Source organism: Hyperoodon ampullatus, assembly GCF_949752795.1.
Source record: "Hyperoodon ampullatus genome assembly, chromosome: 11".
In the NCBI taxonomy this organism is placed as follows: domain Eukaryota; kingdom Metazoa; phylum Chordata; class Mammalia; order Artiodactyla; family Ziphiidae; genus Hyperoodon; species Hyperoodon ampullatus.
Genome location: NC_136924.1, coordinates 255,796 through 280,432, shown reverse-complemented (window position 1 = coordinate 280,432; position 24,637 = coordinate 255,796). Strand labels below are relative to the sequence as shown.

General features: G+C 40.3%; 1 protein-coding gene across 1 annotated transcript in view; it reads right to left on the bottom strand.

Annotated features, from left to right (window-relative positions):
- TRHDE (thyrotropin releasing hormone degrading enzyme) overlaps window positions 1-9,225 on the bottom strand; it is a gene marked incomplete at both ends in the record, with an annotated part of 409,908 nt that extends 400,683 nt beyond the window's left edge. Inside the window, one exon of the mRNA XM_079715341.1 lies at window positions 8,312-9,225. Within this exon, the coding sequence (XP_079571467.1) occupies window positions 8,312-9,225 (914 nt within the window). The remainder of the gene's footprint in view (window positions 1-8,311) is intronic.
- Window positions 9,226-24,637: the final 15,412 nt, after the last annotated feature.

The following is a 24,637-nucleotide window of genomic DNA, read 5'->3' as shown; positions in this document are numbered from 1 at the left end:
CAACAGTGAGAGGCCCACATACCACAAAAAAAAAAAAAAAAAAAAAAAAAAAAAAAAAAAAAAAAAAGAGTCATGTACCAAAATGTCCATTGCAGCCCTATTTACAAAAGCCCAGAGATGGAAACAACCTAAGTATCCATAACCAGATGAATGGATAAAGAAGATGTGGCACATATATACAATGGAATATTACTCAGCCATAAAAAGAAACGAAATTGAGCTATTTGTAATGAGGTGGATAGACCTAGAGTCTGTCACACAGAGTGAAGTAAGTCAGAAAGAGAAAGACAAATAACAGTATGCTAACACATATATATGGAATTTAAGAAGAAAAAATAATGTCATGAAGAACCTAGGGGTAAGACAGGAATAAAGACACAGACCTACTAGAGAATGGACTTGAGGATACAGGGAGGGCGAAGGGTAAGCTGTGACAAAGCAAAAGAGAGGCATGGACATATATACACTACCAAACGTAAGGTAGATAGCTGGTGGGAAGCAGCTGCATAGCACAGTGAGATCAGCTCGGTGATTTGTGACCGCCTGGAGGGGTGGGATAGGGAGGGTGGGAGGGAGACGCAAGAGGGAGGGGATATGGGAACATATGTATATGTATAACTGATTCACTTTGTTATAAAGCAGAAACTAACAAACCATTGTTAAGCAATTATACTCCAATAAAGATGTAAAAAAAAAAAAAGTTTTGCCTCACATATTAACTTCGCACCCTGTCTGCTCTCTTCCAGGTTCCGATTTTCTCAGAGCCCAGTGTTGCCCGTCTACCTCGAACACCTCTCTCACCCTTGATAGTCTCCTTTCTAACTAAGAGAGCCCGTTTCAAGCTCAGTGCCCCCAACAGGCAACAGTGTCTGTTGGATTTCAGAAACATAATCTTGTCTTCGCTGCATATATTTTATGGTTGCCTTCAACTGGCGGAAGTGAGACTGCTTTCCATCAGTAAAAACGCCAGAGACTTCTAGAGAAAGGGATTTGGAGCAGAAAATAATGAGTTTGGTTTCTGAGCAAATTTCAGGTGGAGTTTGAGGTGGTAGCAGTACACCAGGTAGAAAAAAATTCAAAAAAATTAATTAAAAATAGAGAACATTTTAATATAGAGTAAAGATGTGAAATACCTATGTAAATACTGCAAGAAGTAAAATAAAACAGCATGAGGCAGAAGGTAATGGGGAAGAGCATTTTGTTGTCTATTTTTCTCCTGCTTTCTCAAACAAAATCATTTTTATCTTTTAAGGAATCCCTCTATTATCATAAAAAACATTCCACCTCCAAAAGTGATATCCTGGAAGTGTCATTCCAAGAATGTCACTTTAGCATAACTAGAAAAATATGAATAATATACATGTATTTTAATTCTCTTCCATCTAAAATAAATTACTTGATTTCTTAACAACTTGTCTATTTGACATTTTGCTTGAGCTAAGAAGTAGAGCTTAAAGCTCTATGTTTCCTCTTAAGGATACAGAGAATTGATTTCTTCTTATTTCTGCGGAAGTTCACGAGGCAAGCTACTTGTGTCAAGTCATTATAAGATTCAGCAGAAGTAATGCATTAACATTGGTTGATACTGCCAACAAATTACAGTATATGATACAATTTCTGTTCCATTATTTTCAGTTTGCCTTTTCATAAAGTTAAAATATGCAGAAGAAACAAACATTTGCATAACACTGCTAGTATTCAGATTGATTCATATTTCATTGCGGAGCCCACCAAAACCAAAAGAACCTCAAGAATCGCAAGGCGTTTTTGAGAAGTTTACATTTTGGCCACATCTGTGCAGACCACACATACAGCACAGTGAAAAATGCTCTTTGAACTTGCTTCTATTGCAACTGCAATTTGCCTATGGTGTCAATAGTTTAAAATTGGTAATAAAAACTCCCAAGATCGAAAGAAGTGATCCAGTGGATCATCCAGCTACTATTCAACTGTTTCCAGAAACTGAACAAAGTTACATGATCATGGAAGTTACACGTCCCATTTAAAGTTAAGGTTGTTCATCAAAATGCAAATTATTACTCAATGACAAAACATTTTAAGCCAAAATGGGTCATTGTTTAGACTGTGTGTTTTTATGTACTTCAATGAGTCAGTAAAACTCTGCCATTTCAGAAGAGAAGTGTTCCTGCTGAATATTCAGTGCTGTAAGCAAGCACGTAGTCTATTGTTTTTCAAATAACCATTCTAGCAAACTAAAAACATAATGCAATAATGCCAGCAAAATGTATGTAGGAAGTGGTGCACATGTGAATAATCGTGTTATAAAAACAGAGCATAAAATTCATAATTGTTTTCATTTTTATGCACTAAATACTGTTATCGAAAATGAGCACTGAGTACTTGATCACCATTGATGAAGAGTATTACGAATGCACTAAAATTACTTTCCTGTGCCATAATGTTAGGTTTTCATAAGAATAAATAAACTAGTGTCTGCGATTCATTTCTTTAATAGTGGAAAGAGAAAAAGTATTACGTAAGTATTATGAAGTACTACTACTGGTGAAACTCACAAAGTCTTGAAAACAGTATCTAACGACTGATGTGCCTTTCCCTCGGTACTTGGAGCTTTTCTTTTCCTGTACTAGCTTCCAGTGACAAGGAAGGCACCCTCCTGACCCTTTGGTAGCTGGTTTGCTGACAGAGAACAGGGCCATAATCAGAGCTGTGAATTCCTTTTGTTTCACACACTCTTCCCACCCCCTCACTCCGCTCCATCTCAGTGTCTGGACCAGGCATGGAGCTTCTCTAGTTGTGAAATACCACAGCCTTTCTCTTCTCTTCCTTCTTCACTGTGGGAGGGCTCTGCTTCTTCCTCTCCCCCATCTTTTGAACTCTGCTTAGGGGGGCAAAACAAACAGCAGTGGAAGGGATGTCCACAGTGACCATTTCCCACTGTCTTGCTAGTAAGGGGAAACCTAAGGCAAAAACATTGAGCCTAAATGACCTTGTACCAGCTCGAAGGGTAGATGTCCAGCCATGTAACAATATAATCATATTTCATACCCACAAACGTGCTTACCGGTTGTCAGACACCATTCTAAGTGCTTTATTACTTAACTCATGTAATCCTCACAAATAACCCCATGAAAGAGGATATCATTATCCCCATTTTCCAGATAAGAATACCAGACGCAGGACATTTAGGAAGCTTGGCCAAGGTCATAAAGCTAATAAACGGCAGAGTCAAGACATAAATCGAGGCAGTCTGGTTCCAGAGTCCCTGAACACACACACACACACACACACACACACACACACACACACACACCCCTTTCCACCCAGCAACACAACTAAAAGTGGCTCACTTATTCTTAAAGATATAAAAAGTAACCAACAGTGGCAATTTTACAACTTCATTCTTTTTCCATCCTATGATTTTTTTTTTTTTTGAGTGTGTAGTCATGAGGAAAGATCCGAATACTTAAACTAAAACTTCACCCAGCAAATCAACACAGGTCTGCACTGGGAGGAATCCATTCTCCCCTGTCCCTGCACAACTGTTGCCGGAGCTCCTTAAACCCTGGGCCCCTTGTTTCTTCAGAGACTGAGAAGGCACAGCTGGAGGCAAGGAGGGCAGGAGTGGGGAGCCTGGGAGCCTCCACCTCAACTCGGCCCCACCCAGTACGATCTTGTCAGTCCTATTTCACTCTCACAGCCCACTCACCACCATCCAGCTGTGCCTGGCTGTGAATCATTTCCGATTGTCCGAAGAACTGGGAAGGGCAGGAAGTACTTTGCATCTTTATATTCTCTCAAATCCTATGTAGCAAAATTCTGTTGGAGAGAGCAGCCACTCTCTAGTGGCAAAAAGCAGGACGGCATGGGTCTTTGAGAAACTCTGGAAGAACCCAGCCACTACTGTAAGTTTGAAAGGATGTAAAGGACACACAAAGAATTAAAAGGACGCTAAGGTGATGATCATGGCTGGTGGGTAGGAGGATGAGCCTGGGGCTACGGAGGGATGCCCCTCTTTACAGACTGCCAAACACTTACATGTTAAAGGTAGACTATTTCTTCTTCACTCTTTTTATACCATTCTTTAAAGCCATGCTTAAAGAGGTGAGTCCTATTCTTAAAGAGACAAATATTGTCCAAATGTCATCATCATCCTCAAGCAAACCTAAACTGTTGCCCTGTACTGTTGTCTCAAGCCCAACCACATGCACGGTGGCAAAAACTGATTTGAGGAAATAAACGTTATGCAAATCCAACACAGGGAAACCAGTCACAGGTCTATCTTTGCTTGAAAGAGATCCAGAGCATATAGGCCCTGTTTAGAGTTGTTTTGAATAAATAAAAACACAGGCAAATTAAGTTAACTCTTTCATAAATAAGGTATACTGTATTACTATCCAAGGTGATCAAAAGCACAGCAAGACAAACACCAATTGTATGGATTTTCCTCCCTGAATAAGTGATTATTAAATGGTCAAAACTTTCTTTTCCCCAATAGTTTCTAGATTTAGTTTACTGGTGGCATTTTGAATTGTGACCAAAATCCAACACTGGACTCAGTTTGGACATATGGTTATGTGTGCAGTGACAAGAAAACAATGAGCTAAGTCCATTAAGGAATCATATAAAAAGTTTTCAAAGAAACAAACCATTCTCCCAGATTTTTCAGTTCCGAGCCCTCTTTAGAGGGGCAAAAAGCCATTTACTCCAACTTGCTCATGTAAAGATATCTCCTCAGCAGAGTAAGTGGAGAAATGGGGCTGCTTTCAACATAAAAACAACATGGTGGCTTTCTTGTTTTTATTAAATACTATGATTATTAATTCACTCCAGAAAAAGTACAAGGTACCAAACCATGTATGCTAATACCACAAATGATCAATGACTACCCATAAAATCCTCTATGCTCTCCACAAGATTTTTGCAAAGGAGTTTTTGGCAATTCTCTTTGAGAACCACAATTTTATCTTCTCATTTTACTTGGAGATCATGGTTTCTCTCTAAATAACCCTTGACAGAAAAAGACCTCCTTTATTCATCCCGTCTTCTGTCACTGTGGCATGTCACAGACCCAAAGTTTGTCACAGAAAAACAGTCTCCCTTTTGAAAGTGAATAAAATGTTCATTTACTTTGGGTAAATTTCCTCTTTCAATCCCGCCATCTGGATCTAAATTAAGGTACCCTACTTTGAACACGGGTATGCTCGCCATCTGGCTGCCCCAAAGTGGCAATTACTTCAGGTAAATGAAGACTTTGCCTAATTCTAAGCAAGCATATTCTACTATAGGATATTATGGCGTGAATACACACCCTCCGCATCTGCCTGCTGCCCACCTACCTAAGGGAAAAGGGAGTATATATTCTGCCTAACAGAGGTAATTTACTGCTGTGTGTAAGCATTTCAAATTTAAGAGAATTTATTTGCAATATTCAACAAGTGGTGAATTTCCCTTTAGCCAAATGACTAACTGAGAATAAAAGATGTGCCTCAAGTGGAGAAGCCTTGGGTTCTAATCGGGAGCTTGTCTTCCAACCCTTATTGTAATATGGGAACCAGGAGAGGTAAGTCTTCCCTGTAGAACAAAACCAGGGAACCTTCAAAGGGTCAAAGGCATACAGCACATAGTGAAGTCTAATTTTCCTGCCTGACCCAAATTACATCTCTCAGACCTCTGAGGAGTGAGTCAAAGAATCAGATTGATTATTAACAAGTTGTTTCCACATAGACTAAGTAAGGTAGACTGAATGGTAGTACTGATCTTTTAAAATATTTCAGGTTGCTCACTGTGACTCCCCATTGCCAGATTAAATATTTATTTTCATTCCAGAAATTATCTGATAAATTGGCAAAAATTCTGACTAACTAAAGACCAAGACAAGTAATCACTAATCAAATGAAAATTTAGAGTTTGCATTTATGTCCTTTTGGAATGAAGAGGAAAAAAGAGGAACAAGTACTTTCTCTAAGAGGCTGTTTAGAAATAAAATCATCCTGGGATCTCCAGAAACAGCAAATCCTGCACAACTATTGGGATGCAGAGTTTAGCCACATGTGCACTAGGTTAAACTCTCAACCATCTTTGGGGAAAACTGAACGAGAGAGTTTGAATACAAATATGCACTAGGGTACAATAAATCAGTTATGGGTCAAGCAGGAACATCTGGTCTTTTTAAGAGTCCTGTTCGTTTGAAAGCACTGACCACAACAAGCTCAGTTCCACCAAATATATTTTGGCATGGCTCAAAGAACAGGACTTTCTGGAAGTATTTATTTCACCACAGCAAGATTTATCAGTAAGGATATGCAACTCCCACTATTGACAATTTGACATAACATGCAAATGTGCCTTCTATGCTTTTCCCCAAAATTTGATATGATCGTGGATTTTCTTTTTAATCCTTTTAATCTGTATTCTTTAGAATATGTCAGAGAAAGTGGTGGGAGGGGGTTTAAATTAATTAAATTAGGAGTTTGAAAGTGAATCATTTATACATTCACTTATAGGAGACTTTAATTATCATACAACCACTAAAGCATTGGACAATTTATTTAGATGAGGCTACACCACAGGACTCTATAAATACTAACACTTTTGTGTTCTCTTATAACACACTGAAATTTCTCTAGCCTCTTATACTATATCAGCTTCTTCTGAGAGGTTCCAGACATCATGAGCCCTGGTCCAGGGATCAGAAAACCAAAGTTTGAGTCCCAGCTCTCCACTGCCAAACCTGCTGACCTCAGGAGCCCTGGACTGCTCTGATCCCAAGTTTTCTGCTGTTGTGAGGCTCTCTTGAGAACAGGGGAGGCTCTGCCAGTGGCATCATTACTAATCTCCAACCTGCCTCCACTCCTAAGGTTGTTGATTTCATTTTTAAGTTCATTTTGGTTATTCCCTGGCCCTACAGCCATTTAATTAATCAAAGTTATTTTAAATGCAATGGGCTAGGGCAAAAAAGCAAGAATCACTTGTTTATTCATTCAACAACATGCTTGTGAGCTCATACCACAGGACACTAATAACATGAGTGGGCACTCTATGTGCCAAGTACAGAGTTAAGTGCTTTTCAATGCATTTACTCGTGGACACCTGCAACAATCCTATGCGGATATTATTATTATTTCCCCAAGTTAAAACTAAAAGTATAGGTTCTGCATCCAAACTGCCTGAGTCTAAAACCTGCTTTTCTGGCTCACGATGTTACAAGTTACTCGACTTCTTGGGGCCTCCATTTCCCCATCTGTACAGTAGGGAGTGTTGATAGCATCTATCTCATGGGGTTCTTGTGAGATTGAGTTAATACAGGATGCTCATTAAGCACTAGAGGCTGTTACTGTCAGGAATTGGTGACTTAGCTTAATCAGCTTCCTCAAGCCTTCACCACAAGTAGAGCTGCAGCTGAGATTTGAACCCAGTTCTGTTGGACTCTGAAGTCTAAGCTCTAAACAAGCGATGGAGAGTCCCATAGCCTCTCAAAAAAAAAAAAAAAAAAAGAAGAAGAAGAAGAAGAAACAATACTGCTCAAATCTAAAAAGCATCAAAGGCACTCACTAACAAGGCATTTGAGACTGACGGTTAGCTTTCCCCCTTTCACCGCTGGAGCCATTTCCAGAGGCAGTAACTCGTGAACAAACTGGAGTCACTCTGTGTTAGGAGAGAGCTGGCAGAACCCGGCAAGAACATTTCTCGCTGGCAGTGACCATGGCAGCCGCCAGCACCACCACCAGCCCACCCCCGCACCCTTACTCTGTCACTGGGACTGGCTTTTACTGCCCCGAATCTCCACTTCCAGTTTTGTAAAACTTCATGGAGCCAGAGCCTATCCAATACTCTGCGCCTTCCAGAAACGGGCATGGTGGGGGAGGGGAGCATCTTGCCCTGCCTGCCCTGTCCTGACATCTAACCGGGATGCGCTGCCGCCCTGGCCTCTGGGGCTCACGAATTTTCCCTCGATGGTAACTAGGCAGGCTTTTGAGGTCACCCTGGCCCGACGTCGCTCAGACTACACACTACCCTTAAAAAAAAAAAAAAAATTGCTGTGTGCCCCAGGCTGGCTAAGGAACTTTGACGGGGCAGGGGGTCCCAGCCTAGAGGAGGAGTGGCATTTGGCACTGGTGACTGAGTTTGTGGAGTTGGCCGCAGGGAGAGCCCAGGCACCTGGGAGACCCCGAGAGTTCTGGGTGATGGCCATACCTCACCTTCGCTTCCTTCCCCCATCCCTCGCTTCCCGGGTATCCGAAGCTAGCCCGGTCCCTGGGTGGCCGGCTGTCCGGCGGTTTCAAACAGCCTGGCTGGGTGGGGCGGCGCCGGGCACCGCCTCCCTCCGTACCTTCTCTCCCCGTGGAGCACGTAGGAGCTGCGGAAGAAGCCCAGGAGCTCGTTCTCGATCAAGGCGTTGTAGATGATCTTCAGATTGTAATTCCTCTGCGCGTCCAGGGTCCTATTCAGCACCACCACCAAGACCTGGGTTGGCGGGTAGAGGAAAAAGCCCGCCACCGGGACCGCCCCGGCTACCCGGTCCTCGGCCACCTGCACCTTCTCGACCGCCACACGGGAGGCGTGCAGCACGACGTAGCGAGTGGCGTTCCGGCACGCGATCTCCACGTTGACCTCCCCGGAGAAGGTGAAGTTCTCCATGAAGGCGGTGAGCATCAGATTGTAGTGCAGCGGCTTGAGGTGGCCCGACAGGCGCAGTTGAGTCCACGGCTGCCACTGCTCCCGCTCCTCTTCCGACGGCGGCCGGGCGGACGGGGTCTCAGGGTTGGCCTCCCCGCCTGCCCCGGGCTGCGAGGAGTCTCCGCCAGCATGGTGGTTGCGCCGGGCCGAACCCGGAAGGCTTTCGTTGCCGCCGCGCGCTGGGAAGCCGGCGGGGCCGCCGTCGGCGCCGGGCGGTAACCTCGCCCCACACTCGTCGAAGCGCAAGCTGAGCAGCACCGCGAGCATGGTGACGGCGAGCAGCGCCACGATGGACACGGCGAAGGCCAGCACTAGCCGCCTGTGCACAGTGATGTGGCGCTCGGTGGTGCGGGGTCGCACTCCCATGGAGTCCGCCCACGGGTCCGAGAGGCCCCTGCCGCCGGCCCGCAGCGCGGCGTCGTTCTCCCCCATCGTGGCCGCGAAGGGTGAGCTGCTCTTCTTAGCCCCCGCCGCCGCCGCCTCCTCCTTCTTCTTCTTCCTCTTCTTTTTCTTCTTCTTCTTTTTCTTCTCCTCCTCTTGTTCCCCCCGCTCGCCGTCCAGGGCCATCACACCGCCCCCTGCTCCTCCCCCGCCCCCTCCGGCACCCCCCGCGGGCGGCCCACCCGGGCCACCGCCAGTTCAGGCATCAGAGAGCGCACGCGGGCGGAGGGCGCGACGCCAGCTGGGACCCTGGGGAGACTGGCCCGGCTTCTTTTAAGACGGGCTCTGGCCGTAGGCGACAGCAACCTCGGCGCCTCCCATCAGCCCCGCCTCTCTCCGGACACAGGCGGCGGAGGCGCGGGGCGGCGAGCTCTGGGACGCGCCCAACTTGGAAAGCGTCTCGCTCGCCCCAACGCGCGCTACTTCTCCGGCGGGCGCCGGGCTCAGGGGCACATGCTGCCCCCGCCCCTGTGCGCCTGCGGCTTCTAGCTCGCAGTCCCCTACGCAGAGCTTTCGCCTGGCTTTCCGCGGGAGCCTTTCCGCGGGAGCCTTTCCGCGGGAGCCTTCCCGCGGGTCCTCGGCTGGCAAGTACAGGGAGCGATGGTGAAGGAAGTTAGGGCTGCCGCTTTCTCTCCCCACTCCAGCGGCGGCGTTCAGTCCTCTGGGTGGGATGTGCTCGCAGCAGCAGTGGCGACGGCAGCAGCAGCGGAGGCGCCCGAGCCATGCACCCCGCAGGCGGGGACGAGAGGATGGCCGGGAGGAAGAGACCGGGGTGAACCAGCCCAGTGAAGTCCCAGGGCCGCAGAGCTGCGCCGGAAATCTGACCTGGAGAAGCCTTCTCCTCCAGCCTGGACACTTTAAGCAGAGGTGGCGGCATACAGCGTGAGGTTGCACAGCGGACAGCGAGCCTCCCTAGTTCCGACGTTGCTCTGACCTGCGGAGATGACAAGTGAGCAGGAAGTGTCCGGCCGGGCCATCCCCTTCAGGTAGATGAAGCTCCGGGTTTGCTCTGTGTCCCCGTGGGGAGAACCTGAGTGCGTGTGTGCGAGTGAGTGTGCGTGTGTGCGCGCTCGTGTGCGTGAGCGTGTACACACAGGTTCCGGGTCTAGATTGCCAGGGCTACTCTGGCTGCATTCAGGGACTGAAACTCCCCGAGAAAGGCAAAGGAGCGAGCGAGAAAGCGCGAGGAGACTGGGAAGACGGGAGGGAGGGGAGCGGCTGAGCGGCAGAGGCAGGCGCTGGGAGATGAGAGAGCTTTTCTCCGCTCTGTCACACCAGACACACACAGCCACAGAGGGGGTAGCTGACCCGCGTGCAAGAAGTACCCTGTAAATCGTCAGCGCAACAAGCCCCGCAGTCACCCCTCTTGCGGACTCTTCAGCCCCACCGCGCTTCCCCGGAGGCATCGTTGGAGCCTTTGGCTATTGACGCCAAGAAGCAAAGGAAGATCCGGCTGGGGAGACGTAGCTGTCTCAGGTTTCACACCAAGCTCGCCAGAGGATTTGGAGGATTGTATGTAATTGAAATAAATTCTCCAAAGCCTGACTACGTATATTATACTGTGTGCTGTGTCCAGGTGTGCAGTATTAAAATAAGGGTTAGCAAGGAAACATTAGAAAACTCCGGAAGTCAAGGCTAAAGAAAAGAGACGAGTTTTTCCCATCGAAAAATTCCTGTTTTTAGATTGAGGAAATGATTAAAATCTAATACCTAAAGTGTAATATTCGGGACCACAAACTTGAGACTGAGAAAAGCTGAGGACATGAGCCCCATTACTTTAGAATGAGAACAGTGAACAAGTATATTCTGTGATTGGTCAGTTTTTCACTTCACCTAGCCACAATTACTTTTTTTTTTTTTTTTTTTTTGCTGTTTTCAGTGTTATCATGAAAATTGTTTAAACTTTTTTAGAACAGTTATCAATAGGAAGTGTCCACTGACAGCAGGATCATCAAAACAGGTTCATATACCATTGGCTGGTTACGGATTCTTGTCTAAGTTTGTAGAAGCTTTAAATATAGTGCAGAGTATGTATGAGTATATGGGATATCCAGCCTATAGAATTTGGCTGAAGAACTCTAGTTGGAACAATATTCAGAAAACAGCCACTCCAAAGGTAACAGCTCACAGGCAGGAGTCTCTAGTTTTTAATGAAACAAAATGTGATGGGCTTCAGAGTCCATTTTTAAAAGTGCAGAATAAAAAGAGAATGAAGTAATTCCTTTTTACACATTTCTTTCACATCTTCAAATCCTGAAGGCATTAAAAGAAAATCATGTCCCTAATTATTTTCTTACAAAAAGGAATGTTTAATGCCACCGGCTTTGAAGTCCTGAAAATATACATTAAGGTATTGTGTTTGGCTTTAAAAGCATGACCAAAGAGCCCAAAATATGCATCAACTTCAGCCCGAAAACTACTGAAAACACAGCCCTATGTTCAGTGAAGCTCTTTACCATCTACCCCCAGATGGGATACATTCCCAATGCCATACATTCTAAATGTCCATTTGAATCATTTTTTTTTTCCGTATCTTTATTGGAGCGTAAATGTTTTACAATGTTGCGTTAGTTTCTGCTGTACAACAAAGTGAATCGGCTATACGTGTATCTGTATGTGTGTGTGTGTGTGTGTGTGTGTGTATGTGTATATATATATATATAGCCCCATATCTCCTCCCTCTTAAACCTCCTTCCCACCCTCCCTATCCCATCCCTCTAGGTCATCACAAAGCATCGAGTTGATCTCATTATGCTATGCAGCAGCTTCCCAGTAGCCATCCATTTTACATTTGGTAGTGCATATATGTCAATGCTACTCTCTCACTTCATCTCAGCTTCCCCTTCCCCCTGTGCCCTCAAGTCTGTTCTCTACATCTGCGTCTTTTGGAGAAAAGGGAACCCTCCTGCACTGTTGGTGGGAATGTAAATTGATACAGCTATACAGCTATAGTTCTCTCACTATGGAGAACAGTATGGAGGTTCCTTAAAAAACTAAAAATAGAACTACCATATGACCCAGCAATCCCACTCCTGGGCATAAACCCTGAATCATTTTTAAATGATGATAAAACAAAGTGCCAGGGTGTTTTGTTTTTTTGTTTTTTGTTTTTTTTTTTTCTTAAGCATGTTGTATGTGGGCCGTTAGCAACAGACCAAGGGAAATGCCACATTCTGTTCAAGTTACTTTTTTATGCTCTGTTTTTAAATCTCTGTGCTCTTGCTGTCCATATGTATCTGCCTGTATGAATTTTAGGAGTTGAGGAGTCGAGGTTTGTTAGTTTGTTTTCACAGAATCAGGAAACAATATAGGCAGGCAAAAAGAGCTGTGTGACTCTTAGCAGCTCACCAAACTTCTCTGACCTTAGGGTACTAATCCAGCAGTTCAGGATTATTGATCTAAAGTCCATGGATTCAACTCACTTGCATTATAAGAGGGATCTGGAACCAACCCCCAGAAGTCTGAGAACCAGTACCTAAATGAAGAGGTTACCCACTAAAGGATCTTTAAGACCTTTCTGTAAAATGATATTAGTCAAGAAAAGATTCAAAGAAGGCTTTTTCTGTTCTTCTTTGTATTTTATCCATGTACTTTTGAAAATTTCTACATGGCAACTCTCCAAAATTTCAGAATTAAAATATATTTACCAATTAGCAAAGTCTCTACCGTCTATGATTAAATTAGTGGATGGGTTATTTTTGAGACCTAAGTGGAGTGGACACAAGCTTATTAACCTGGAGTGAACACAACTTATTAAAACACTGATTCCCCTAAAATGCAACTTTAGCCAATAAACTCAATATCAAGGTCAAGTGGGTAAATATTTCTTCCTCTCATATCAATGTTACAGAAGGGTCCCAGTGAGCTTTTCTTAATTTCTGAAAGTACATAATGTACCTCTAAGAAGCAAGTACTTTGGTATAATAACTTGTTAATTTTATTTTTTAGCGAATGTCTATTCTACCCTCCTCAAACCAAAACAAAAAAAGGGAAAATTTCACATGGTGTACCTAACAAAAGTCTTAAAGAGATGATTCACTAGTATTCCTATAAAGAAGTTGCCTTCAGTGTGTAGATGATTAAATTGGAGAGACTCTGACTTGGTCAATGCTAGAGCCATGCAGGGGAGTAAGACTTTCCCAAGTGCTTGATGCTCCTCTCAGAAACACGTTTATTATTGGGAGAATTCATGATTATTTTCTTTAGCTAATAAATGTCTTTAAAGCCATTTTGTGGCCATATTTGATTTAGATGCTTGTAAAAGTGAAAAGAGTCTGAATGTTTAATATCCATAAAGCCAAACAGAAGTTATTAATTAAATCTACACCTAAGTCCTATGACTAATCAAACTGAACTATTTTCAGTGGATGTGCTGGCTTCAGAGGCTTTACTCTGATTGTTTACACTTGAACTGCTTTTTTTCTCTTCCCACTGGTTTGTAGGTAGAGGCACAACTGAAGTGTCCTCTTATACTCAGCCCCTTCAAGTGTGATTAGCACTTCACTTTCAGAAACAGCTTGGCTCAAGAGAAAGAACTAGATACAAATCTGCCCTCACCTCCCAACATTATCCTAACCTACTTACCTGACTCAGTTTCTTGATGGGTTCATGTACAGAAGTTAAATAGACTAGGTAACCTCTGAGATCTCTTCCAGTTCTCAAATTCTGTAAAAGAAATTCCAAAGCTAATACAACAGTCTCTTTATGCTCTCAGGGATTTTAAATTAATATTCTCCATTGAGAAGCCAAAAAAAATCAATTCAAAACTCGAAGTTTAATGGGTAAAGAGACTTTGTAAAAATACCCTGTACTAGCAAAAGCATATGGAGAAAAGAAAACAGCCCCTGCTACTCTGGCAGGGGAAACAGGACTGATCTATTTTATGAGAGGGAAGTGTCCCTGAAGACCCCACACAATCGGAGACCAATGCTGACAGTGAATGGTGGGAATCTCTGTTCACCAGCTAAAGTGGTACTGCCCTGTGACACTAAAAGCAGTTCGAAATTTGAGATGGTAATAACTTGATGAAATTTTTAATTTGGGGAAACTCACAATATTGCATACTTCTAATATTTTATAATACATAATTTCAAAATTTCATACCATTTGACCACTGCATCTGTTGACATTGTTACAGGGTAACATTAAGAAATACCCTTCTAGGGCTTCCCTGGTGGCACAGTGGTTGAGAGTCCGCCTGCCGATGCAGGGGGCGCGGGTTCGTGCCCCCGTCCGGGAAGATCCCACATGCCGCGGAGCGGATGGGCCCGTGAGCCAAGGCCGCTGAGCCTGCGCGTCCGGAGCCTGTGCTCCGGGAGAGGCCACAATAGTGAGAGGCCCGCGTACCGCAAAAAAAAAAAAAAAAATACCCTTCTAGATAGAACCTTCCTCAAGATCTTAATGATGGAAAGAGGAGGACTGTTTAAAATTAGCCATAATTGAGACAGTGCAATTCCATAATGTCTACAGTTTGCTAACTACAATTAATACCTTGATTTAACTGTTAGTTATCTGACTTCTGTTTATTTAAAAAGATTAATCTGAATTGATATCATATCTAAATGTGATTATGTCTTCTTTCCTCACATAAAAATCTGTGAAATTATAAAGTTGTTTTAAAGGGAAAACATTCCCTAACCTATTAATGTATTACTACATGTTATTAGGCCTAGTAAAGTCTCATAATCATGCTAAAACAGAACAAGTATTACAACATAAAAAGGGCCTCTCTAGATGGCAAATATAAGGAAAAGCATAATCAAATATCCATAGTACTATTCCCAGTTCTATAATTAAATGTTATATCCAGAGAGGAGAGAATTAGGATCTCAAAAAAGTTGTATTGTTATTTGGGGGTTCTAATGTTAGGTTAAAACTCTTTGGTGTTCACTGTGGGCTTTTTGGTTTATGATCTCAGTAAGAAAGCTTCATAAAAAGGCAAAGAATGCATCATGGAAATGTTTACAGTTTATTCATGAAACCTACAAACATAACATAAACCAAATCCTAAAATCAGAATAGAAACTGGGTAACTTTCCAGAGATGTTTCTGTTGAACTAGTCAATCTGTCTAGTAGCTCAAGAAATAGAAATAGTATATACACCCAATATAGTTTTTGCCATGCATTTAAGTTGTTCAAATCCATGTTTCTAGATATATATGGCAGGAAGAAAATAATAATAATAACAACAACAGTAACTAAGATTTTTCAAGGGCTTACCTTGCACCAAGTATTTGTCTAAGCACTTTATGTCATCTTATTTAATCATGAAAATAACCCCATCAGGTCAATGCTGTTATTTCCCCCATTTGACAAATGAGGAAGCATAGGCTCAGAGAGATGAAATACCCTGTCCAAAGTCATTTAATTAGTAGAGCCAGAATTCCAGACTCCATCATCTGTACACTTAACCATTATGCCATAGTACTTCCTGAAAGGTAAACCAGATGTAAACTATCCAACTGCATAATTGATATTTGCTGCATAAATTATGAAGTCAGTTCCAGGCAGAGTGCTGGAGGTATAGCACTGAATCAAACAGTTGTGGTTCCCCCCATCATTGGAGGGTACAGTGCCTGGCACGTAAGTGCTATGTGAGTGTTTATTAGATGAAATGTACAGAGAAATGTATAGAGAAATTAGATGAAATGTATAGAGAAAAGGTAGTATAACCCTGAGCAGAATAATATAATTTTATAAAGTAATGATAGAAAGAAAAAAGGAGAGCATTATTCATCCTTGATTGAGAACGAAGTAGTTGAGGTTGACTGTAGTTTATTTTCATTCTGCAGAACAAGCAGTTTATATGCCTTAGAAATCTTACGTCTTGAAGGCAGTAATAAATGTATCTTTGACCCAGGCTTATGTGACAATTCAAACTTGCATGATTAGAATAGTGCCTCACCTCTTTCAAACCATGAAAAGTATCTGCTTCAAATGTACACTTATATAGTTACTAAAGTCACATAAAGACATAAAGTATCCTGCTCTATTTCTTCCATATGTATCTTCTAATCCAATTTTTTTCCCTTTTCCACTCATTTATTCACTCTTCTTCCATTTAATAATAAAACATATTACCTCTTAAAACCTGCATTACTAAACATACACAAATAGACATTAGTTTGATATATAAATGTGTACAGCTCTTTAAGTGAGGTAATTACATAGTGTATTATATACCACAAAGGTGCTAAGAGACTAGATCTTAAATGTTCTCACAAGATAAAATAATTATGTGATGTGACAGAGCTGTTAGCTAATGCTACAGTGGTCATCATATTACGATATATAAATGTATCAAATCAACACATTGTACACCTTAAACATACAATGTTATGTGTCAATTAAATCTCCATTTAAGAATGAAATAAAAATAAAATTAATTCATTAAATGAGGTAATTACAATAGTTTTTTAAAATTTGAGTGGCAAATGATCATTGTAAATGGGTTGATAAAGAAATAAAGATAAATAGGGTGAAGTTTTTCTCTTTTAGATAATGAAATGTCACTAATCTTGAGGTCATGTACCTGTACATGAGTTTTTGAAAGCTGATCTTGACCTACAGTATTTTTTATTTTTAATAATATAAAATATGTAATATATAGTTTTAATGAGTCAGTATTCTACTCAAAGATGCACTCATTTCTGAGTAAGAAGTACATCTTTTGTTAGAAAATATTTCACAAGCTATATAGTATGTATATTACACAATAATTGTAAAAATTAAAATTGCATTGTTTTTCAACTCATTGAATTCCTACTTTGAAACCAAGGGGAAAAAACAACCCACATCATAGTATTTCCTTTTAAGTTTTAGGCCTGTGCATGAATAACATTATCTCTTAATCATGAACTGAAGAATAGCCTCTTCTGGGATCCATACCTCCTTCTTGCTCATAACCAGAAGTGTTTGCTAGAGAAGACCCAGTTCTTTCCACCACATGGCACTACAACTAAGGATCCTCCATGCCTGTTTACTTTTTGCATTATATACTAAGGCTACACCAATGCCATACCATTTTTTCTTTCTCTGTACATGGTTTTCTGAGGACATTTCCCCATTCACATCCAGGAAGTATTCTCCAGGTGCCTCGAAAGTTAGGTGAAATATGTATTTGGGGATCCAGGAATTATTTTTGGAATTCAAACAATTAGACTTTGGCTAAAATGCCTTATTCTTGGTGGTTTAAAAAAATTATTTATATGCTATTACTACAAAAACAAGCATACCTCAGAGATACTGCAGTTTCGCTTCCAGACTACCGAAAAAGAGCAAATATCACAATATAGCAAATCACACAAATTTTTTGGTCTCCCAGTGCATATAAAACTTATGTTTACACTCAACCGTAGTAATATTAAGTGTGCAATAGCATTATGTCTACAAAAATACATACTTTAAAAATATTTTATCGCTAAAAATTGCTAACCATCATCTGAGCCTTCAGTGAGTCGTAATTTTTTGCAGCAGTAACATCAAATATCACTGATCACAGATCACCATAAAAATATCATAATAATGAAAAAGTTTGAAATATTGTGAGAATTAGCAAAATGTGACACAGAGGCACAAAATAAGCAAATGCTTTTGGAAACATGGCACCGATAGACTCAGGGTTGCCACAAACCTTTAATTTGTAAAAACGCAGTATCTGTGAAGCACAATAAAAGAAGGTATGCTTGTTAAAAGTCTAAATATATCATTTTACTATAAATATTATAGTGTTAAATCAGTCTTTTTTAACACTTATGTTAAGTGCTAGGCACTATACAAAACATTTAAAAAATGGTCATAATTTATAACCATACAATTGTTGTGAAGTCTGAATCTGGAAAAAAAAAATTCCCTACAAAAGAACTACACAAAAATATTCAAATTACTAAGTTTTTTGAAAATATAATTGGCTGCTTGATTAAATGAAACTTTTTTTTTACTCCAAAACAGTCTGTAGGAAAAAAGCAACGAATGTGAATAGGAATGTTTTGAGTTACTAGCATATTAAAATTTGGATGATCATGTCATGAAATAGGTTTAATTCTCATAATAGAATTGATTTAGTATAGAAGTTGCTTGTGATCTTCATTTTGTCACTTTTCTCTTTAGTGCCACCTTGTGGGTTGGCCAGTAACAATAAATATACAGTATAGGGTTTTGAGTTTGGGTTTTTTTTTCTTTTCCTCTACTGTGTCAAAGCTGGTCTTAGAAAGTAGTGTGGTAAAACTCAGATGTGAAGCAATTTCTTTGTCAGAGAAGCAACCACTTTGCTAGAAGATATTTGCTGTAATTCTGCAATTGGCCATTCCAGACACCAGAACTGTTTCTCAGAGATTGGAAATATTGGCGTCTACACAAAAGTCGATGTTCATTTACAGGATAATCACCAAACTTATCTTGGATAACATAAGTGGCAAGCTCTGACTTGTGATTTTTTTCCATAAGAAAAATGTTTTCTTAACTCAGTATCATCATTTCTACAATAGTGTCCTATGAGAATTGATTCTAGGTGACTTGAAACACTGTTTAATCCTGTTTAAAAAAAAACTCACATATCTGATTTAGTCTTGTTTGCAGCTTACTTCTAATACCAGATTGAATTTGCATTGAGTTATCTTATTCAGTTCATTTTTTAATTATGATGCTGCAGTTATTAGGAACTAAGGAAGAAGTCAGTATAGTACGTCGAAAGCTTTCTTTTATTAGAGACACACAGGAAACGTGTTATATATTCCCTAACACTCTCCATATATTGGAGATGCTATAAAAAGCTTTTGAATAGCTAAACAAAATAGAATAGTTTCTCCTCTTTAAAACACCTAAACATGTTAGAATTTATTGCTAAGTTTTTTTGTGGTATGATGAAAAAATAAATCTCTAAATTGCATTTATGGTATCATTTCAGAGCAAGTGAAAATCATGTACAGTCTGGTCACTTTGAAAGTGTAAATGTCCGTATCTGAACTCTTCCTTCCCTATTAGGACTAGAAGGTTGTACCATGTGTTATTCAAAGAGTAATTTTCCTTGGATGTGTAATAAGGCCTCAGCTCAGATTTGACCTCTAACCTGAATGTTATAAGCTATCAGTTATCTATGATGGAAGCACACCAACAACAACAACAAAAAATTTAAGTGTTGTTATAGGCTTGCTAAAATCTTAGTATAGAAGCAAAGCAGCCAAACGCTATCAGTAAGCAAGGCTGAGAAAACCTTAGAATTCAGCTCCCTAGTCATTTTTAACTTGAACAAGTCTTATGCATTGTCTCTAAAAGTAATAAGTTGTGTTTTCCAATTCAGGAAATGCATTTTAATTATTAATTTTTGTACCCTTTGATATTTGAATTTCTCCATGACATATTCTGATACATATTTAGTTTCCAGTGGATTTGGTACAGGAGCAAAAGTTGCCTTAGAATGACAACATTCAATCTATAGTCCATTTAAACTTTTTTTTTTTCCATTTAACTTTTGCATGGCTACCATTGAACAAGTCAGTATTCTTAGAGTTTAACCAAAACAAACAAACAAAAAACCCAAAAACCCTAGCTAAAGGACTTTCTAATCTGGGGACCACGAAAACTTGCAACCATTTTTCCACTTAAGCTTCAGCTTCAGCTTTTAATAATAAAGGTGTGTCTTCCTTCAGTTTAAGTTGAATAAACTGCTGTATAGTGCCATCCACAAGATTCCTTGGATACGTGCTACTGTTGGCAAGGTAGGGGCTGCACTATATTTAAGTAAGTGGTACCTCCATTTGCCACACAGTTTTAACTCCAGGGATGAATTTTAGCCTGTCTTCATTTTTATTGTATTCATTTTAAATAGATGGGTTTTTTTACAACAAGTTACAAAGCAGCAAAACACATTTCATATCTTCTCTGTTACAGATTCCAAATTAAGCAGATCCTAATTAATTGGGTTATATTATGTAACAACAGCCCTTCACTTTAATGTCAAAGGGCTTTTGTGATCTCTATTCACTTCCTCTTAAAGTAAGACTGAGCAAAATATTTTCTTGACATTTCTGAGAATTTCATTTTCAGTTTCAAAGGATCATTTATTCCTTTAATCTTCCAATGTGAAAAAGTAATGAATATTTACTTTTTTTAGTCTCATTTTTAGAGGCGCTAACATTCAACTAGGTAAACTTAGTAAGTGATAGCTATTAATGTTCTCTTTTGTCTTCTAGACAGAAAATCAAAGCTATTTAAAATAAAGGATGTGTTTAAAACCAATATATGTCCACAAGTTAACATTAATGTTTACAAACACTTTCTGTGATCATCATGTCTTATTTGGGTGTATTGTCTTTGTTTATCTATATCTACCTCAAAAGATATGGAGCTAGATATAACTAGATGAGACAGGTATACTGTGTTTCCATATGGTCTGAATAGAAGTGTATGATTAGTCACTAGGCTAAGCTGCAGTGTTCTAAGGTACACAAATAGTTCTCTGTGTTACTCCTTCATTTTCAGTGCTTGCCATGATAGCCAAATTAAACTGCGATGTGACAGTCATCCAAATATATAATTCTAAAACCATGATTATAGGATCATTTCTTTATTTCTATGAGATTTACCTATAGTAAATCTCTGTTTAATGTTCGGAGTTCTATAGCAGTTCACTTCTAAATGTTCAGTGTAGGAGCTATACCTTCTAGGATGTGCAAATAATCAAGTCCTAGCAACACTATAAAATATAATCCATATTACGAATTGAACAGAATGAGCCCTCAGATCTGATTGCCTAAGGCTCAAAATGTTAATGCTCCTGACACAGCTTATACATAGCAAGTTGAAATGGCATTAAAAGAAGAGAACGAACTGTGGTCCCCACCTCAGCATCACTTCACCAGCCTTCCTATCCCTGCCCGCTGGAGAGGGGAGCTTCTGTTCTGCAGACCTGGGGGTCGGGGGAGGCTGCAGATCTTCACCTCCTGTCAGTTTCTACAATTCCAAAAAGGATCTGGCCTGAGGAATTTTATCTTCTGGTGTTCCATTGTGAGCTGACTTAATTAAATTTTTCCCAAAGTGCCAAATTCTCCAGTTCTTCCTCAGGAGGACAAATTGAGAAGACAGAAATAGGTCCAAATGAAGTGAAATTTTTCTTAATTAATTCAAACAATAACACCATGAAAAAGCACTTTGAATTTTTCAATTCCCAGGCAATTGGTTCTAAAAAGAAAAACATTCTAAATTATCCATATGCCCTCATTTATTAGTCTAGAGCACTTGCCCAAGCAATTATTTGCAAAGGTAATATATAGCGCCTCATGGTGATTTACTTGTTTTTCTAATACCTTTTGCCCACAAACTCTATAGAACTGAAAGTGTGTCAGCAAAGAGAAGTGACTATAAGAGAAGGCTCACTAATATACAACAAAATATGTAAAAGTAAAGGGAAAAGAGCCAAATCCCATTTTAAAAAATCAAATTCTACAGATGGTAAATGTCACAGACATCATTTCTTATTTATTGATAACCACTTAAGAGTAATCTATAATTTCTTCCTAATCTTCAGAATAGGTTTCTGGCAGTCACATAATCTCCTGGGGAGAAATGTCTTCTGAAATTATCACCTGATTTTGTAAAGTCCAGACAACTTGAAACAAACTGAATACCCTTCATTTACCCAATAGCCATTCAAAAATATTATAATGAACAGTAAACAAAATAACAATTTAACTGAAAGATGCTTTAACTGAAAGATAATTTTCACATCCTTTGGAATCCAGTCCAGGACCATCAAGATAGAGAAAAATACAGCTACTGGGCACTGTGTTTTCTTTTTCTCAGAAAACCATTATCCTCTTCCTTGGTACAGTACTTATTCAACAGCTCAGGGTGGGGTTGGGGGGAGGTAATATCCTAGGAAAGTAAAAATTCTTATCTAAATCCTTCTTAAATTGTGCCTTTTGACATAATATATTGTATGAAATGGATTTTAAAGGTAGTATTTAGAAATTACTTTCCAACTTTAATTATAAATTGGTATAAACTTTATGGAAAATAATATAGCAAGAGCTAGCAAAATCCACAAATCTGAAAACTGTAGCAAGACTTCTGAGCTATCCTGTATTGCAACTGTTGGCATGACTCTCTTCTACTAGAATTAAAGCTTCTTCAGGGTAGAAGACATGTATATTCATTTATGTCTCTGCAAAACAAGCAAAGTCTCTGGACTATACTGCGTTCTTAGTAAGTACATGTTGAATGAACAAATGCTCCATTCAGTATTTGTCACCAGCTTCTTGGCCCCTATTACTTCTCTCTCTGATTTAAGGCTTCTCTTCTCCTCCCTGCCCAGCACTCTTTGGCCTCCATGCCTAGGGAGGGTGCTCTTCAGCTTGGGCTCCTATGTATGGCCTCAGTGAGCCATCCTACTGGAGTTGGTCCTATAGCCAAGACCCTACCCTTCCCTAGCTCTGGCCTAGAGACGTGGCATCAGAGTACTTGTTGAAAGTATTTCTACATTTTAGAAGGAATGAACTAACAAACAAAAACTGTATCATTTTCCCTGAATAAGCAAGTAGTAAGTAAGTAAGATCTAGAATTAGCTTCTGATCCTCTCAGCTTCAGTTTTGGAGACCAAAGTGACGTGTTCTCCCAGAGGGAGAATTTGACTAGATGTTGAGACAGTTTAGGCCACACAGTGGCAATCATACTTTATGCAGGAGTTACATTCTGAAGTAGGCTTATAAGGTAGGAAGCACTTATGGTCAAATTTTCCCTTGAAAAACTCCCTAAACCACCCATAAAAGGCAGTAAACCATAGTTCTGTGTACCCATTCCTATGTACAGCAATATGTACACACAGATGTAAGTATAAAATGTGTGCAGTATATACAATACTTAATTGAATTTGAGTAAACTATCCATATGCTGTTTTAATAACACTGCTACCAGTTCACTACTGTTTTTCGGTGATGCCAAGATAACCAGCCAATGCAGAAAGTTCAGTTAAAAGTGATGGTAATGGCTGCCTTCCTTTCTTTGCAGCAGGAAAGCAGTATATCCAGAAGAGGATATAGGATTAAGAGATGGGGTTTTTTTCAAGGGGAAAGTTGGAGTTCATTATAACATACTTACATGCTGATGGGAATGAGGCAGTCAGAGAGAAAATCTTAATGTAGGAGAGAATGCAAAGAGTTGCTGGAGTTATGTCCTAGAATGGGTGGGAGGGGATGGGTTCCAGAAGTAAAGGGAAGAGCCTTGATTTGAGGACAATTGATCTGTAGGAACCAGTAGGAAGATGGTTAAGCGGGAACATTGTGAAAATGGGTGGATTCTTGTGAAAATTCTCACTCAATGGTTTCTATTTTCTCAGTGAAAATAGGAAGCAAGGTCATCAGCTGAGTAAAGATGGGGAAAAAGGTGTTGAACGTTTCAGGAAATAAGTGAAAATATGCTACAGTAATCTGAGAGGGTGAGTAAATAGGAAATAGAAAATGGAAATGTTGGGCATTGAGATTATTGGGCATTATTATTATTGAGTGGACACAAATTTAAAGTTTTTTGAAGCTACTCTCTGCCATGTAGGTGTAGGCCTGGAGTAGTTGGAGAGTTGGATTTAATAGGATTCAGAGTCAGGCCACAGCCACGGAGGGAGAGTGGGGCAAGGGAGATAAAGGGTGTTGGCACGGGAGCAATTTTAAACATAGACCATGGAATCAAAACTGGTAGGGAGGCAAATGAGGAAATGAAGGTTAAAGACAATGAAAATGAGGTAGAATGAACAGATTGTAGGTCCCTGTAAAGTTGAAGAAATATTATTGCTTAATATTAATTATTGAAATGAAGCTACTGCACTTAAGGCACAGTGAATCCCAGAAAGTCATGCCTCTTGTATCTTAATAGGTAATACATACCCTTTGCTCCAGAACTCAGACATATATGTATCCTTTTCTATGCTGTCATTTATTAAGAATTCAATACTTTACTCAACTTTAATGTATAGTAGGAAATTCCTGTACTATTATGAATCCAATCTTTTATTTATATTTTCTTCCAATACTCCTTCTACTTTTTCCTAGCCATGACTGACACCTAGCTTTCCACTAAATCCATTTTCATAGCAAGCCTCATCATCAAAAGCCCCCAACTTACGTATGAGGAGGAATTAGCAGGCTAAAACAGATGATTGTATCAACTGACACAGAAAAAGCATTTGACAAAATCCAATACTCATTCATAATTTTAAAACTCTCTCTGGGCTTCCCTGGTGGCGCAGTGGTTGAGAGTCCACCTGCCGATGCAGGGGACACGGGTTCGTGCCCCGGTCCGGGAAGATATCACATGCTGCGGAGCGGCTAGGCCTGTGAGCCATGGCCACTAAGCCTGCGCGCCCGGAGCCTGTGCTCTGCGACGGGAGAGGCCACAACAGTGAGAGGCCCACGTACCAAAAAAAAAAAAAAAAAAAAAAAAAAAAACTCTCAGCAATTTAGAAATAGACAAGAACTATCTCAAGTTGATAAAGAGCATCTAAAAAACAACTATACCTGTTGTTCTTAATAGTGAATGACAGAATGCTTTCCT